Source organism: Phragmites australis, chromosome 12 (assembly GCF_958298935.1).
Source record: "Phragmites australis chromosome 12, lpPhrAust1.1, whole genome shotgun sequence".
Classification (NCBI taxonomy): domain Eukaryota; kingdom Viridiplantae; phylum Streptophyta; class Magnoliopsida; order Poales; family Poaceae; genus Phragmites; species Phragmites australis.
This window is the reverse complement of record NC_084932.1, coordinates 7,867,324-7,882,461: the sequence shown is the minus strand read 5'-3', so window position 1 is coordinate 7,882,461 and position 15,138 is coordinate 7,867,324. Positions and strand designations below refer to the sequence as shown.

General features: G+C 40.6%; 1 protein-coding gene across 1 annotated transcript; it reads right to left on the bottom strand.

The window, feature by feature from the left end:
• Positions 1-714: 714 nt before the first annotated feature.
• Positions 715-7,309, bottom strand: LOC133887203 (AP-2 complex subunit sigma-like). The gene is made up of 6 exons (XM_062327154.1): positions 7,147-7,309; positions 6,944-7,042; positions 6,805-6,855; positions 5,817-5,990; positions 2,054-2,113; positions 715-937 (listed from the first exon to the last, which is right to left on the bottom strand). Exons 1-6 carry the CDS (start codon positions 7,147-7,149, stop codon positions 896-898), a joined length of 429 nt encoding a protein of 142 aa, XP_062183138.1. The 5' UTR covers positions 7,150-7,309; the 3' UTR covers positions 715-895.
• Positions 7,310-15,138: the final 7,829 nt, after the last annotated feature.

Genomic DNA, 15,138 nt, shown 5'->3' with positions numbered 1-15,138 from the left:
CGACAATTGGTGGTGGCGGGTGGAGGCAGTGGCTCGCTCCCTCAGTGGCTCCCTCATTTTGAGAGTTTAAAAATGTTTGAATCGGTAGTGTTCAATTATTCCTGATTGGAACTTCAAAATTTTATTTGGAAGTGCTCAATACCAATTTGAATGTTGGAGTCCGAAACTTGGAACTGCTCGGTTTGAAAGTTTCAGAAAAGGGCAAGCAAAAAAGTAGCTAATGCTGCATCTAGATTAACATTTTCGTTCAATACATTTTCAAATCCAACAAAAATTCAGTTACAGTTGGTAACTGAAAATTTCAGGGAAAATTTTCGCCAAACTTTGTGAATTTAAATATAATTTTTTAAAAGAGTAAAAGCAAAAAAAGTGACAGGACATGGATTAAAACCGTCTACTTGCCACGTGTATACCACAGCTAGTCAGCAATGCAATCAATGGTGACTCTAAAAAAACAAGGCAATGCAACCAGTGACGAAGCTTGGACCGAAATTGCTTGGACCAAAATTTAAAAAGGACCGGTGAAGCTAAATAGACTCTATCTAGGTAAGGAGGGCGAATCAATAAAATATAAAAGATCAGATCTAAAATATACTATAAAAAAAAAAATGTTAGACCCTAAGGGGCTACAGCCCATCTTGGCCACCACAATGCAGCGCCCTGAATGTAACAATAGAAAACAAGCATGAACTTCATCAGAAGAGTGCGGAAAACTTCATTGCAATTGGCGACCAATCTCACATTAGCCTCCAAAGAAAATGTCATAATGGGTCTTCCTCAAACTGTCAACCGGTGAAATGCCCAATGAAGAACAAGGAAAATAAACACAACAGCTACAAAAGTTGTACAAATGGAATATAATAATTAGGTACGGGCTGCCTCTTCTTGTTCATTCTCATTCCAGCTTCTCCAGTTCACCCATTCGCTCAATTATTGCCTGCAAAATTACACAAGGGTTGTTGATCATGGTTACTTAATTATCGATGATTAAACAAAAAAGTCCATGTGCAGAAAATTGAGGACTTTTGATAGGAGGATCTAGATCCAGATTTCTAGGAACTAAATCCAAAAATCCCAGAGGAATCCTCCCCATGAGCTCATGCAACCACCCCCAGTGTGTTACAAAAGTTACTTGTACATACTTTTTGCTTAGGATATCGACCATTAACCGTGTTACTTTAGACATAAAGAGCATATCCAGCATTTTCAGTACATTATACAAGTTGGTTATCCACATTTTAGCTTACAGTGTGAAACTTGCGACCCAGTGGACCTGCAGATTTCAAGGCGAAGTGAAGAAACATCACTAGTTTTAGAGATGTGTGGTTAGATACTGTAGAATAAAGCCAGAAGATAACCTCTGATTGACTACATAAAAGAACAAAATCTGGAACAATGAGGCACGTGTCATTTGGATCTTAATGTATTTATTATATTCTAATTTGCAATTTTGGGTTCAACTAAATTAAGGTAATAAATGCAGCCCTAGTATCAGCCCGCACATTGCAAAGAAAACACTGGGATGAACTTCAGCCCAAGTGCATCCCAACTCATGAAAAGATATGGAAAGGTCAGAGTCAAGAAGTTGAACACATATTTATAATAAAAAAAATTGGGTGCCCATAGGCAAGCATATACCGGAACAAACATGGAAATAAAAGCAAAAGCTAGTTCATCATAACATTCCTTATTCGAGCTAAATCAGGCACATTTTGGAACAGTCGAAACTGACATAAATTTGAGTAAATTTCATAGAACTACCCCTGTGTAATTTTTACTATCTCAAAGCTACGCATTTGCGAACACAATTCAGAGAACTACACATACTTTCTATATTATTTTCACAAACCCATGAGTGCGCAAAAGTATGTTAAGTTTTCTGAAACGTGTGCTCAAAAGTGCAGTTTTGCGATAGCAAGGACTACATAGGTGTAGTTCTGAAATTTACTCTATAAAGTTATCATATACGGAGAGGATATAATTGTGACAGGTAGGTCCCGTGAGTTGTAGCAGAAAAAGCACGGCAAAAAGAAAAGAGAACAATTATGTATACCTTTTTGCTTGTTTCTTGCAGCTCTCCAGCAAGAATAAACTCATCTAGTATCAGGTAAACCTTCAATACAAAGAGAAAATTAAGAATTGGTAACGTGTAAAATAAATCAAAAATATCATATTGATTATCAAAATATCTGGAAGAAAGATGCATGTAACATAATTAACGGTTCATGCGTCCTATTCTGAAATTCTGATTTTAAACAGAAGGGTAAAGAGGGCAAACATCTGGTGGAAATCAATGAGATAAACGGAATGCACACATGAAGCTAAATCAAACAGATACAAATGGTTGATTAACTCATCTAACAAGTTCCGAGGGGCAAATTTTTTTGTTGTATACCACCAAGTCATACCTCAATTTAAATTATGCCACTGGAAACAGCAAAGTTTTCTCATTCTGCTCGGGCTTTGCACTTTGAGAATCCTACTATGACAACTTGGCCGACCAGTCAATGACTTTGACCTTGTCAGTTTTTTTTTTTTGAAAATGACATTCCCTACCGTTGGACTTACTAAAACACACTGTTCCACCTCTCCCACTTCATATTCTCTCCACATCATTACCTACTGCATCTCTCATCTTTCTACCCACTGAACAGAATAGAACTCAAAATCTAGCCACTACTGCTGACCGGACCCTCCTCGACATGGATCCATCCCAATTCCCACATACCTGCTTGGTATGTTTCCGGACCAACTTGCCATTGTTTTTGGGAAATGGGTTTGATTTTTGTGAAATTTATGCACCTCATCTCCATTAAGTTTGTGAAACTTCTGCAACCTTTCAGAACGTTAGGAGTTGTAGACAGCAATTATATTAGTCATCTCCTCACTCCCCCTTGAATTTTAATCTAGTGAAGCCACACGGCTCCACTGGCTCCTTTCACCCCTTGACAACATTGTCTTCCTAGCTTCTCACCTTCTCCTTTTCCCTTCCTCTAAATTTGTTTGGATGGGCTACTACCATCATTTTCAAATAACTTACAATTTTGACTTTACTATTCAAACTTTAACTAACAACAATTTTCAAAATATTTTGGTTAAGTAACATAGGAAAAAAGGTATTGCAGGAACTGTCATCAAAAGTACTTTCACAACATTATATACTTATTTGCACACATATTTGTGAGAAATTAAGGTCAAAGTTTGAATAGTAAAATCAAAGTTGACAACTATTTGTAATCGAAGGGAGTAATATACTAATATGGAAGCCCCAAAAATTTTTGCTCTCGTTTTTTCTTTTTCACCACTCCAAACTACCAGTGAACTGCAATTCCAACAATAGCATTTTTCCAAATAGACTGCCATAGTACTATGATCACCATGACAAATTCATCATCATGGATTCGCACTTGCCGAACTGTCAAATTTCAATTTTCAGATAAATGTGAACCTGAGTGGCATGAGAACAGCTTTCTAGTGGCACATACAGAGATTGAGGTCTGACCAGAGGCCTATAATATACAAAAACTCCATAATAAAATGAAAAAAATCAATAAGGATTCAAAAAGTATAAAGAAAAAGAAGCATAGATTCAAAAAGTATAAAGAAAAAGAAGCATAGATTGGTTTTTTTTATGGTCAAATGATACATTTCTACAGTTTAAGGTGCATCATAAATATCATACGCGTCATATCTAACACTCGTATTATCATGTCATACCCCTGAACGCTATCATCTATTAGAGCCTTCAAATAATTATGATATATATGTTAGTGGAAGTAATGACAGAAGCTAACTAACTTCAGATTGGGGAAATAACTGAACATTTAGGGGGCGTTTGGATAGAGGAAACATTTCAGTTTCTCGCCAGATTCTAGAGGATCGGTACCAAAAGCTGTTTTGGCAGACTAATTCTATCAGGAACGGGTGAAACATTTCACAGTTTTATGTGTGTGCCGGAGAAATGCCCAAACAACAGTTTCACTGTTGAATCGGTTCAGTTGCAACGCACCTCCTCCTCAAGTTCGGTTGTATTTACCCACTTGTGCCACTGCCTTATCCTTTCGTCGGCCACCACCCAAGCGTGCTTCTCGTCTCGTTCTCTGCTCCACCTGTTGTGTCCGCGTCTACTCTCCTCCACACGCCGCTTCTCCGGCGGTTGCATGGTGTTCGAGCCCCACGACAGCGCCACGGTGGTCGCAGGCAGTGATGACGTGTTCTGCGTCAACATCTTGTGCCTGTCCGTCCTGTCCATGGTCATCTTTGTGGCCACAGCCTCTTCCATCAGTGGCGAAGGGTAGCGGCGGCACGGTCGTGTGAAGGGACCGGTGTTCGTGGGCGGCAGGGGCTGCACGTGCGAAGGGCCCGATGTTCATGGGCGGCAGGGGATGCAAGCGAAGGGGCCAATGTTTGTGGGCAGCATGGGCTGCGGCTGCAGCGGATGCCATGCGAGCGCCAGCGTCTGCGTCTAAACTTGTTTGATAGAACCAATTTGGAGGCCAGAGTGGCTACACGTTTAGGCACCTTTGGTGTGCACAACTCTGCAACATTGTGTCTGAACCGATTGCGTCTGAACATGGTTTAAGTCTGAACATTGTTTAGGCTCCCTAGAAATGGTTTATGTCTTGGGACAATGAGTACATATGAGGAAGTACAGTCCATATAATGGATTTTGCATTTTGTTGTGATTCTGGTATCTGAATCAATGCTAGTCTATTCTGGATCGTTGGGATGAATTCTAGCAGGCATTGTTTCTGAAAAAGGTTATACTTTTGCGAATTGCCATTGCAAATTGACACCAGCTGACACATTTCAAAATTCAGTACACCAATTGATTAAAATCATGACCAGGTATGTATTTTGTAATGTCGTCTTGGAAAAAAAAAACAGCAAAACAGCACAAGGGCAAAGTGGTCAATTGCACCACCATCCTCTCTCAAGAAACAGAATCCAGCCAACTAGCCCAACGATTTCAAGAGGTGATTCTGATTCATCAAAAAACGTTTCCAGGGAGACTCCAAAACCAAAACTTTTCTTGGAGAATCCAGATCTCTACCAAACGGCCCTTACCGGTACTACTATGGTCATGGGCCCAAATGTGTGATTACTGTAGCATCATGATTTACTGCTTATGAGCAGTTAGTTTCCTTTATTATGGTTTGAATTAATTTGATTAATTCATATGTTTATCATCATTTTGTTTGTTTATAAAATTAAAGATCTTTTCTTAGGAGTAAATGGATACATGCCTTGTGAAAGGGATGAAAATGTGTCCTTTTTTATTAAAGCAATAAAAGAATAGAGCTAATTTTCCTTCTCCCATTTAAAGTTTTCCTGTACGCAGTCCATGTCTATTGACTCTATTCCTCTCTTATAGAGACCCAAATCCCCGACAAAACACATCATCTGGAGTTTGGACTCCTCTGCAGTAGTTCCCCACTGTAAACCAAGGTTCATAACAGCTACATTATACATTTGGTTTTTGGTAAGCTGAGTTCTGGTAAACTAATTGTCATTTTCTGCCATCAGGGATTCGGGGTACAACTCTTTCATGTGAAATATAACTTGCAATGCTATATGGTGACAAACTGATGATATTTGTTTGTCAGCTAGGAGTCCGGTACACAACAAGTCAACACCACAGGCCATATATGTATATTTTTTTATTATGGAAAAAACTGTTAAGAATAAGTGTAAATGTAAACAAGTCTACGGCTTAGTCAAATTGTGTTTTTCATCTAATACACATAAAAATATCATCATTGTGTCATAAGAAATAAAGCTTACAAGCTACAGTAGTATATGAAATAAAAGTTTACCTTTTGAAAGTTAAAAACCAAATCTAGCTCGCAGACATTGCTGAAGAAATGGTCCAATATCTCAACAAACAAGTGGATGCATTCCAAGTATGCCAACTCGTTATCAGTTATATCCACACACATTGAAAAAAACAGCCCTGCATATCTCCTGTAGATAACTTTGTGTGTGCGAAACTGCATAAGCAAAATTCAAAATTAGTAGGAAAAAGTAAAGTAATTGTAGAAGTCAAGATTCATGTGGCTCAACAAAAGATATAACCAATACTTGAGTCAGAAACATGTTTTATGCTTTCCACTTAGCATGTTGTGCAGGTTTCACTACAACGTATAAACTACAAAGCCAACCCTGCTTGTCACGCCAATTTTTTCTTTTTTCGTTTTGCAGAACTTGTTTGCACCAAAATGAATATATCCCCCATATGTGAAGCTTGTATTGGTGACAATATTGTTGCTTGATAAACAATCAGCAAATCTAACGATAGGATCAGTGAAACGACGACTATCTAAGGTTATCTTGGATTATCTGAAATCAAAGGGTGATCCAACAGACCAACACTAAGTTATGTTGGATAACCAGATATATCCTCAAATCAAACCACTAGTTTACAGCCTTAACAAAATGTCCACAAAGAGACCAATGCCCTGACCAAAAAGAACATTTCCATAAAGCATATATCACTCACACCAGTCAATTAACATAAATCTATTCTTGCATTCTCTGTCTTCAGCTACCTAATCACCCCCCCCCCCCCCCAAGACAAATATGAACAACATGATTCCCTGTTTCTAGATCAACAGATCAGAGAGTCTGCGCACCAATGGAACTGATCGCTTATTTACAAGGCTCCTCACACTCACAAAAATTCAGTAGTTCCACCTCCCATAACTTCACCTACATGATGCCACAACCTAACAGACCATTTCTGTCGAAAAAGAAGAATCGCACAGGCCATTACGATCAATCCCAAATCAAGAAAACCCGGGTTACCTCGACGAAGTTGGTGAACTTGGGGTCCCGATTGACCACCAGCCGGTGCACCTGCGGGCAGCAAGAAACCAAATCAAGAAACCGAACAAAAAGATCAAGAACTGGGACGAACTAGCTCTGATCCACGCCCATCTCTCACCTCGTACTCGACCTTGTGCTTCTCCGAGTCCTCGAGCGGGACATAGTACTTGGCCAGGCGCGTCTTCCCCTGCCGATTCTGCAGCAGTAAAAACCGGATCTGCACCGCCCAAACCCAAGAAAAAGACGGAATTTTTAGTTGGATTCGTTGGCATACGAACCGTGAGAATGCGCGAGCAATCGAATTGATTGGGCGCAGGTTACCATAGCGTAATCAGGTGGCGGATCGGGGTGATTTTTCTGGGCAGATTCCGCCAGCAATTTGGGCTCGAGGGAGAAAAACAGCAGCTCCTTTTCCGACGGAGAGACGAGGGAAGCTGTAGCGTCAAAAGCCTGCAGCGCTGACTTCACCCAGTAAAGTCACGAGGGGCAGCACGAGGAACAGTGATACTATAATTTTAAAATTTTTGATGATTAATATATATAAGGTCATCTCCAACGGAGTCTCCAAATTTGAGGATTCTAGTGCTACAGTGTTTTGCGGTATACTGTAGCACTAAAAATCCATCTCCAACAGATCCTCTATCCAGTGATACAGTACTGTTACAGTGTTGAAGATAGGGGATGCTGTAATAGTATTTTGAGGATGAAGATTTGAGGTAGCTGTTGGAGATGGTCTAAAATTATTAGGATATAACATATAACAATAATAGTAATGGATTTATTATGAAAAATATTTTAATATCATCTAATTTTTATTCACTTTTACCAGGAGATAGTTATCAAAAGTAATAGTTAAACATGCTTATTGAAAACTGTATCGATGTCATAAACGACCAATAAAAAAGAACAAAGATAGTATGTGGAATGATGAATAATGATTAGTTGATTAGTGTAGCAGGTCGAATGTAGCACTATGCACCGTATAAAATATAATGTAGCATTAGGTATTGTAGCATCAAATATCACCATTACACATTGTAGCATCAAATATCACCCATTCCACCATGAAGTTAGGGATCTGTTTCCTTCCGAGGCACCAACGGCTTTTATTTTTCCAAAAAAATAAATGGTTTCTCTCTTGAAAATGGCATTTGAGGATCTCTCCCTTGTAAAAATAAAACCAGCGGTTCTTTTTTTTAATCAATGAGCTTCATTTACTAGTTTCATGTATGATTATAATATGAAAGCAAGCACTCTTGTACCCGTACAAAAGTAAGCCAATCAGCGCTAACCCCAATACAAGATATATCTTTTGCGCACAAATGTGCAACTTTATTATAAACATGATTAGCATAAGAAATAGAAAATTTCATAACCCTCCTGCTAAACTCTTTGATATCATCGAGGATTAACAAAATCTCGTACCTCTCGTTGCTGATAGTTATTCCAAAGATCAGCGAGTACTTTGCTATCTGTCTCCATGAACACCTTCGTTACCCCCCCCCCCTCTAGATAGCGAATAACAAACCATCTCTGCAGGCCATCACCTCCATAGCTAAGGCATTAAGTGCATTCACATACAAAACAACAACCACACTATGAAAGTTTCCATCCTTATCTCGGAGCACACAACCCATCGCGCCAGTAGAGTCCTCATAGAACCCACCATCAATATTGCATTTGATCCACTCTACAAGAGGCTTCTCCCACACGAGTTGACAAGGTCTTGGCCATTCAATACTCGTATGATGGAGTATTTGCCAGAGATTGAATGCCGTATCTCGTGCCCAGTATATTGCATGTCTCATATACATCATTACCTCCCTTTGCCTTCCCTTGTTTCTTACCATCCACACCAAATTCTGCACAATATGAAGGTAGCTTCTCGCTTCGGGGTAGACCTCATTAAACAACAAATCTTGAGCCTATGTCAGTGGGTGCAACTTCGAAAGTTTCACCCCTATAAAGTTCATTTGTATAACTCTAAAAACATTTTGCCTAAGCAATCTATCAGTACATGTTTAATACTTTCCTCCTTGGCTCCACAAACTCCACAGAAAGCAACTAGATCAATGTGTCTTTTGTGCATAACACTCCTTTCTGGTAGAAATTCATGGATCACTCTCCACCAAAAAACCCTCACCTTAGAGGGAACCTCTACTTTCCACAAATATTTTCAATCTTTGGATGAGGAACCACCTGGTAACAAATTGCCATCCCTATGTTATCGAACTCCCAACAATGACTTGTATGCTGATTTAACAGAGTAAACTCCATATCTTTCTAGTGACCAGGCCCAAAAATCCTCCTCAGCATGACTAATTAGGATTCTCAGAATGGCATTAGCATCAAATGGAAAAAACATTTGCCTAATCAAAGATTCATTCCATTGCCCACTAGTTGTGCGTATGCCAACTACAAATTGCACTTCTTGGCCATCAGCAAGAGTAATTGGTGTACCATTGAAATAATATGGAATCCAACTATCCAACCAAATCTTCATGGTGTACCCATTTCCAATTCTCTTAATCAAACCGTGCGGGAGAACATCACGACCCGCCAATATTGCACACCATGTATGACTTGCATGTTCTTTTGTTGTAGCTGAAAGGAAATCAGAATTTGGATAGTATCTACCTTTCAACACCCACGCACATGGTGAGTTCGTATTGGTGAGGATTCTCCAGCCTTTCTTCCCAAGCCTTGCTCCCATTTTTACCAATGAATCTTGAGGCTATTTACGGAGCTACCCCACCAGTAATTGGAGATCATCCTTATCATCTTCTTGCATATCTCTGTTGGGAGTTTGAAACAACTCTTGGGATAGGTTGGTACAACCTGCACCATTGATTTCAGAAGCACTTCCCTACCCGCACAGCTTAGGTCATTCTTGTTCCAACCATAAATGAGGCCCCTGAGATGGCTCAGCATGTATTAAAAAACCTCATTCGAGGGCCACCCTAAAGTTGTGGAAAATCCCAAGTACTTCTCAGCCAATGCCTCATTATGTATATCCTAAGCCCTCAAATATTTCTTGTTTCATAGTATCATTGTAGTTCTTACTGAAAAAGATAGTGATGTATCCTTGTTTACAAGTTATCCTGATCCTTTATGATAAGAATCTAAAATATGGTGTAACCAATCAGCCCCTCTTTGCGATGCTTCAGAAAAAATGATGCAATCATCTGCAAAAAGAAGGTGTGAAATACAAGGGGAGTGAATACTAACTCGAACACCCTCAACAAGAACACTAGGCTAACTGATTTTAGCATGCACAAAAGACCTTCCGCACATAACAAAAAGATGTATGGGGTTATGGGATCACCTTGCGTCGATCTGAAAGAATCAGAAAACTAGCCATTCACCCGCACTGAGAAGGAGACCGAAGTAATGCATCTCATTATTAGGGAAATGAACTACGAAGCGAACCCCAGTTTGAGCATTATACCATGAAGATAATTCTACTCCACCCTGTCTTATGCCTTTGCCATATCCAACTTGATAGCACACGCGCCATATTTTCCTTTTTTGTGTGCACTCATAAGCAATAGTACATTATATGTGATAAGCCTACCCGGCACAAAAAGCGCTTTGTTCATCGGCTACAATCTCGTCAAGAAAACACCACAACCAATTTGCAATTACCTTTGAGCACAACTTGTAAATGGTATTGTAGGTTGGAATTACTTGAACTGTTGTGGGGACCTTACCTTAGGAATTAACACGATCACCATATTTTTTATGTCATTTGGCATTGTGCCATTCAAAAAGTCCAGAACAACACTAGTAACAATCAAATCAATTAAATCCCAAAAAACCTAGTAGAAACCAGTCGTGAACCCGTATGAACCCGGTGATTTATTTGGACCCAATGTAAACAAAGATTTATGTACTTCTTCATCGATTTACAGACGACACAAAGACTTATTCATATCTATCGTAATTTTCCTCGGCACATGCTTCAAAATTACCTATGGGTAGAACAATTCTTGTGCATAAAACAAAGAGTCATAGAAGTTGGCTGCCATCAATTATAAATCCTCATGTTTTGTAAAGATCATGCCATTTTCATCATATAAAGCATGTATTCTATTATGCTGTGTTCTTTCTCTAGCCTTTACTTAGAATTAGGATGTGTTTCTATCACCATATGTGAGCCATAAGATGAAAGACCTTTGTTTCTCCATTATTTGCTCACGAGCTAGTAATTTAGAAATATGGGCCATAAGATTGCATTCCCATCTGGATGGCCTAGAATCGATCGTTTGAGCTCTCTCGCATTCAAGCTGCTTCCTCATTTTGGTCAAAGATTTGTGGACCGAGCTGAACAACTCCTGACCCCAGGATTGCAATGAGCCCTTCACCCAGGTAAGTGTAGCATTCAGCTAAGAAAGGTCAATAGCTGCAACCCAGATTCCCAAGCCCCTTTGATTAATCCAGCGTATGAATCATCCCTACGCCATATGGTTCTAAATTAGTAGATGCTGCCAAAGGGCTTCTACTCACATTGTGGCAGAGAGAAGAACCGGGGGACAGGAGACACCAACCGAGTTGAAAGAGGACTGAAACATGCCACTGAAAGACTCTACTAAGATGGATGAAGCAATAGAGTTTTGAACCAAACACGTCAGCGGCATATTTTTATGCGAGTCTTAGCAAAAAAAGGTTTTTATACCTGAATGGTCAACATCCACATTCCCTTCTATCTCCAGGGCAGTTGCATTCCAGAATAAGACAGTAGTGGTCAGACTTGGTCATTTGCACATGACAGACCTTCACCATGCAAAATAGGTCAAGAAATGCGGCATTAGCAAAACCACAATCTAGACGAATTTTTATATTTCTAACTCCCTGTTGTTTGTTGTCCCATGTGTACAGGAGGCCAATGAAACCAAGATCATGAAAACCACACTTATATATTGCCTCCCAAAAACCTTCCATCTGTCTCTTAGATCAACCAGCACCACCAAATTGTTCGCTAGCAACTAGCACCTCATTAAAATCCCCAGCGCACCCCTAAGTCTGGTTGCATTGTGTGCCTAATAACTTAAGGAGATCCCAACTTATGTATCTCAATTCTTTCTTTGATTCACCTAGAACCTGGTAAATCTCCATTCTCGGCAACTACAACAAATTGGACTTTTGCATCAATATGCATTTTGTTGAGGAACTGAACATGTACACTGACCTCATTAGACCAAAGCAAGGCAACAACACCCCCTCTTCCATAACCGCCCACAGCAATGACATTAGGATAACCTAACACTCTCTTTCCGAGAGGAAGACTAACATAGGACAATGCAACTTCATCAAGCCACACAGCTCTTGAACTGCCTCAGATTGTCCTAAGCCCTAGCAGTTCAAGCTTAGGATTTTCATTGTGCCCAATGGGAGTTGCTTTGTATAGCCACTATTGATCTTGCAATTTTTTGTTTCTTCGGTAGGTCAATGTGACTACCATCACATACATTACCCTTTTCACCAAGCCGCTAGACAAGAGAATTCACCACCCCAATAGGAACTAAAGCATGATATCCTACCACTGGAATGTTGAGGTATGGTGTACTGCACTTTTCTTGGCATTTAGCCTTCCTTTTGCGAGGAACCACCAATTGCTTTTTCTGTCCATCGTGCCTCAGAACAGATATGGTATTCAATGGAGCTAAATTTGTATCATGTATATTGCCTGGTCCTTGCCTCTCCATCTCACGGGCTATAGATTTTGGTGGGTATTTAACATTGTCCTCCCTAAATGCCTCATCTCCTATTTTGCCACTGGGAGCTCTACAATCGTGCTCAAACTGAGCTGATGAAGAACAGTCTAGTTGTAAGTTAGAAGAAGAACCACTGCCATAGATCTCAGATGCAACCTGGCTAAAACTTTGAAGCTTCTTCTTATTTTCTTCTGGTGCTCTCAATCTGATATCATATGTTAGTTTACTAATCGCATTCCTTGGAGCAGGTGTTTAACACGCAAGCTTTGTGTGCCCCATACGACCACATGAAAAATAGTAGAGAGGCAATTTCTCATACCAAATTTTGTACCACTCCAGATTGCCATTTTGATCGGTTTTAAGCAACACTACTCACTGTAGTGGTTTGTCAATCTCAATGCCAACCCTAGCACGTAGAAAAGAGCCACTAGCCTTTTAATCAGCATTGACATCCAACTTAATTGTTGTCCTAATCAGATTTGATGCTCTTTTGCCCCTCTTCATGTTCATCCAACCAAAGGGCAGATTTAGGATTCTAACCCATATGGCCATACGATCGAAACAAACATCAGAGTCGCAATTTTTTATTGTACTCTTGAAGCACCACTACATGTTTTGCCACCATCCATGGTGATCCGTCCAAGGCTCGCGCCTTGTCAACAGCGCGGCCAAATTCCGCAATGAAGAGATTCTCACACTTGCACTACTACAGAAAACACCTTCACTGTCAGCTCCAAAACCCCCTTCACTGCCAGTTTTAGAGCCGACAATGGGCAACAGGCAGTGATAGTTGAGGACTATCACTGCCGACTCGATGGACCAACAGTGAAGGAGGTTATCACTGCCAGTTGAAGGATTCAGCCAATAGTGATTCTCTGGTATCACTGTCGGTTGTATCCTTTTGTCGCTAGTGATTTGTTGGAATCACTGCCAGCCGAAGGTTTGAGCCAGCAATGTTTTCCCTCTCCCCCCTCCACGGTCCTCGTTTTTATCTTCTCTATACTCTCTCTCTCCTCAATCTCTCAGTCTCTCTCAATACGTACATACAATGATACATATATTTACTATAAATCAATAATAAAAACACCTTCATTAATACATAGTAATGAACACAAATTACAAGTCAGGCATCTACAAACACACAATATTAGAAGTTACCCCCTGAAAAGTCAGTTGAGTTGAGCCAGTCCAGTATCCCTCTACCTCTCCCGCGACGAGGACTGTGTCCCTGCACTGATGATTGATGGCGTGAGTACGTCCGGAGACACCGGGGGCCAATGTGGTGGAGCAGAGGATCCGGCAACGCCTGATCGACTGCAGCGTCACCTATGCTTTAGGCTCGCCAGCGTGTCAAAGACATCGACGTCTGACGTCTGAATGCCTCTAGGTTTTGAGCCTTCGGCCTCCTCCTCAGCACACTGACAGGCCACCCTCTCATCCTCCTCCTCCTGGGCGCGTTTACGGGATACTGCTTCTTGCTTCGCAGTGCATAGCTCACGGGCTAGGCTCTCATCCTCCTCCTCTTAGGCACGTTTACGAGACACCGCTTCTTGCTCTTCCTTCGCATCATCGTTAGAAGGCCATTGTGTCCAAGAGTCATCCGACGATACTGACTTCACATCATACATAGTAATTCATATCATTCATTAATAAATGAAAAAATCTACGATTTACAACTGAATAAGTGCTGGTCCTATGATATGCCATCCATTGTGAGGATAACAAGTGGGACCTGGTCCCACATGTCATTAACACACCGGTGGAATATCGTAGAATAGGTAATGTCATTCATTAATATTTTGTGAATTGCAGAAATAGAATACGTTGTCAAGCCTCTTGGTAGCCTTCCTCCTTGTCGCATACTCTCTGCTTGAAGGTAAGGTATCATCTGAAGGTCTCACACATGTGAACGACACGATCGGTTCTGAAACTCGCCATTTGGGTTGATAACATGAAACATCATTCACAAGTACAAATGATTCTTCTCTGTATCCAACGAGTTTTTGGTCCACTACAGTCATACCGTACTTGTCGATCTTCACACCCCCTGAGAGCTTGACCCATTGGCACCGGAAAGGAGGAACCTTTAACACTCCATAGTTGAGCTCTCAGATCTCCTCTATGAATCCGTAATAGGTCTCCCTATTTCCATCGCGCAACATCTTCTCCAGATCATCGACGTCGGCATCGACTAGCATCTCCTCTAGATCATCATCGGCCAACGTATCTCCGGCAAGCGGCATATTGATATATTTGTCGACCGGCATATCGGTGCACATGTCTTCTTCTTCTCTTTCAATGTATTGCCCTTCCTGTATGATCTCAGCTTCACCGTACTCGGTCCAACGGGTATAGCTAGACATAAGCCCTTGGCATCAAGTGGGAATGTATCTGCTAGGTGGTGGAGAACTGCTTCTTGTTCTAGCAATCGACGCAAGGACAGCACATGTATTGAGACTATGTATTTGACTTGTGCGTCGTGGCTTGTACCAGGAAACAATCCACGCTGTTCTTGTACTCTACGCTCACACGGCTCGCATCGTACATCCATCTTTTGTCCATCTACAATTATATCATTATTGTAAATCCAAATTCATAA

What these genes read in the sequence shown, in the direction of transcription:
- LOC133887203 (XM_062327154.1), bottom strand. An exon ending in AGCACAAGGTCGAGTACGAG is followed by an intron (nt 6,856 to 6,943) that starts GTGAGAGATGGG and finishes TGCTGCCCGCAG; the next exon opens with GTGCACCGGCTGGTGGTCAA. An exon ending in TGCAAGAAACAAGCAAAAAG is followed by an intron (nt 938 to 2,053) that starts GTATACATAATT and finishes GTAATTTTGCAG; the next exon opens with GCAATAATTGAGCGAATGGG.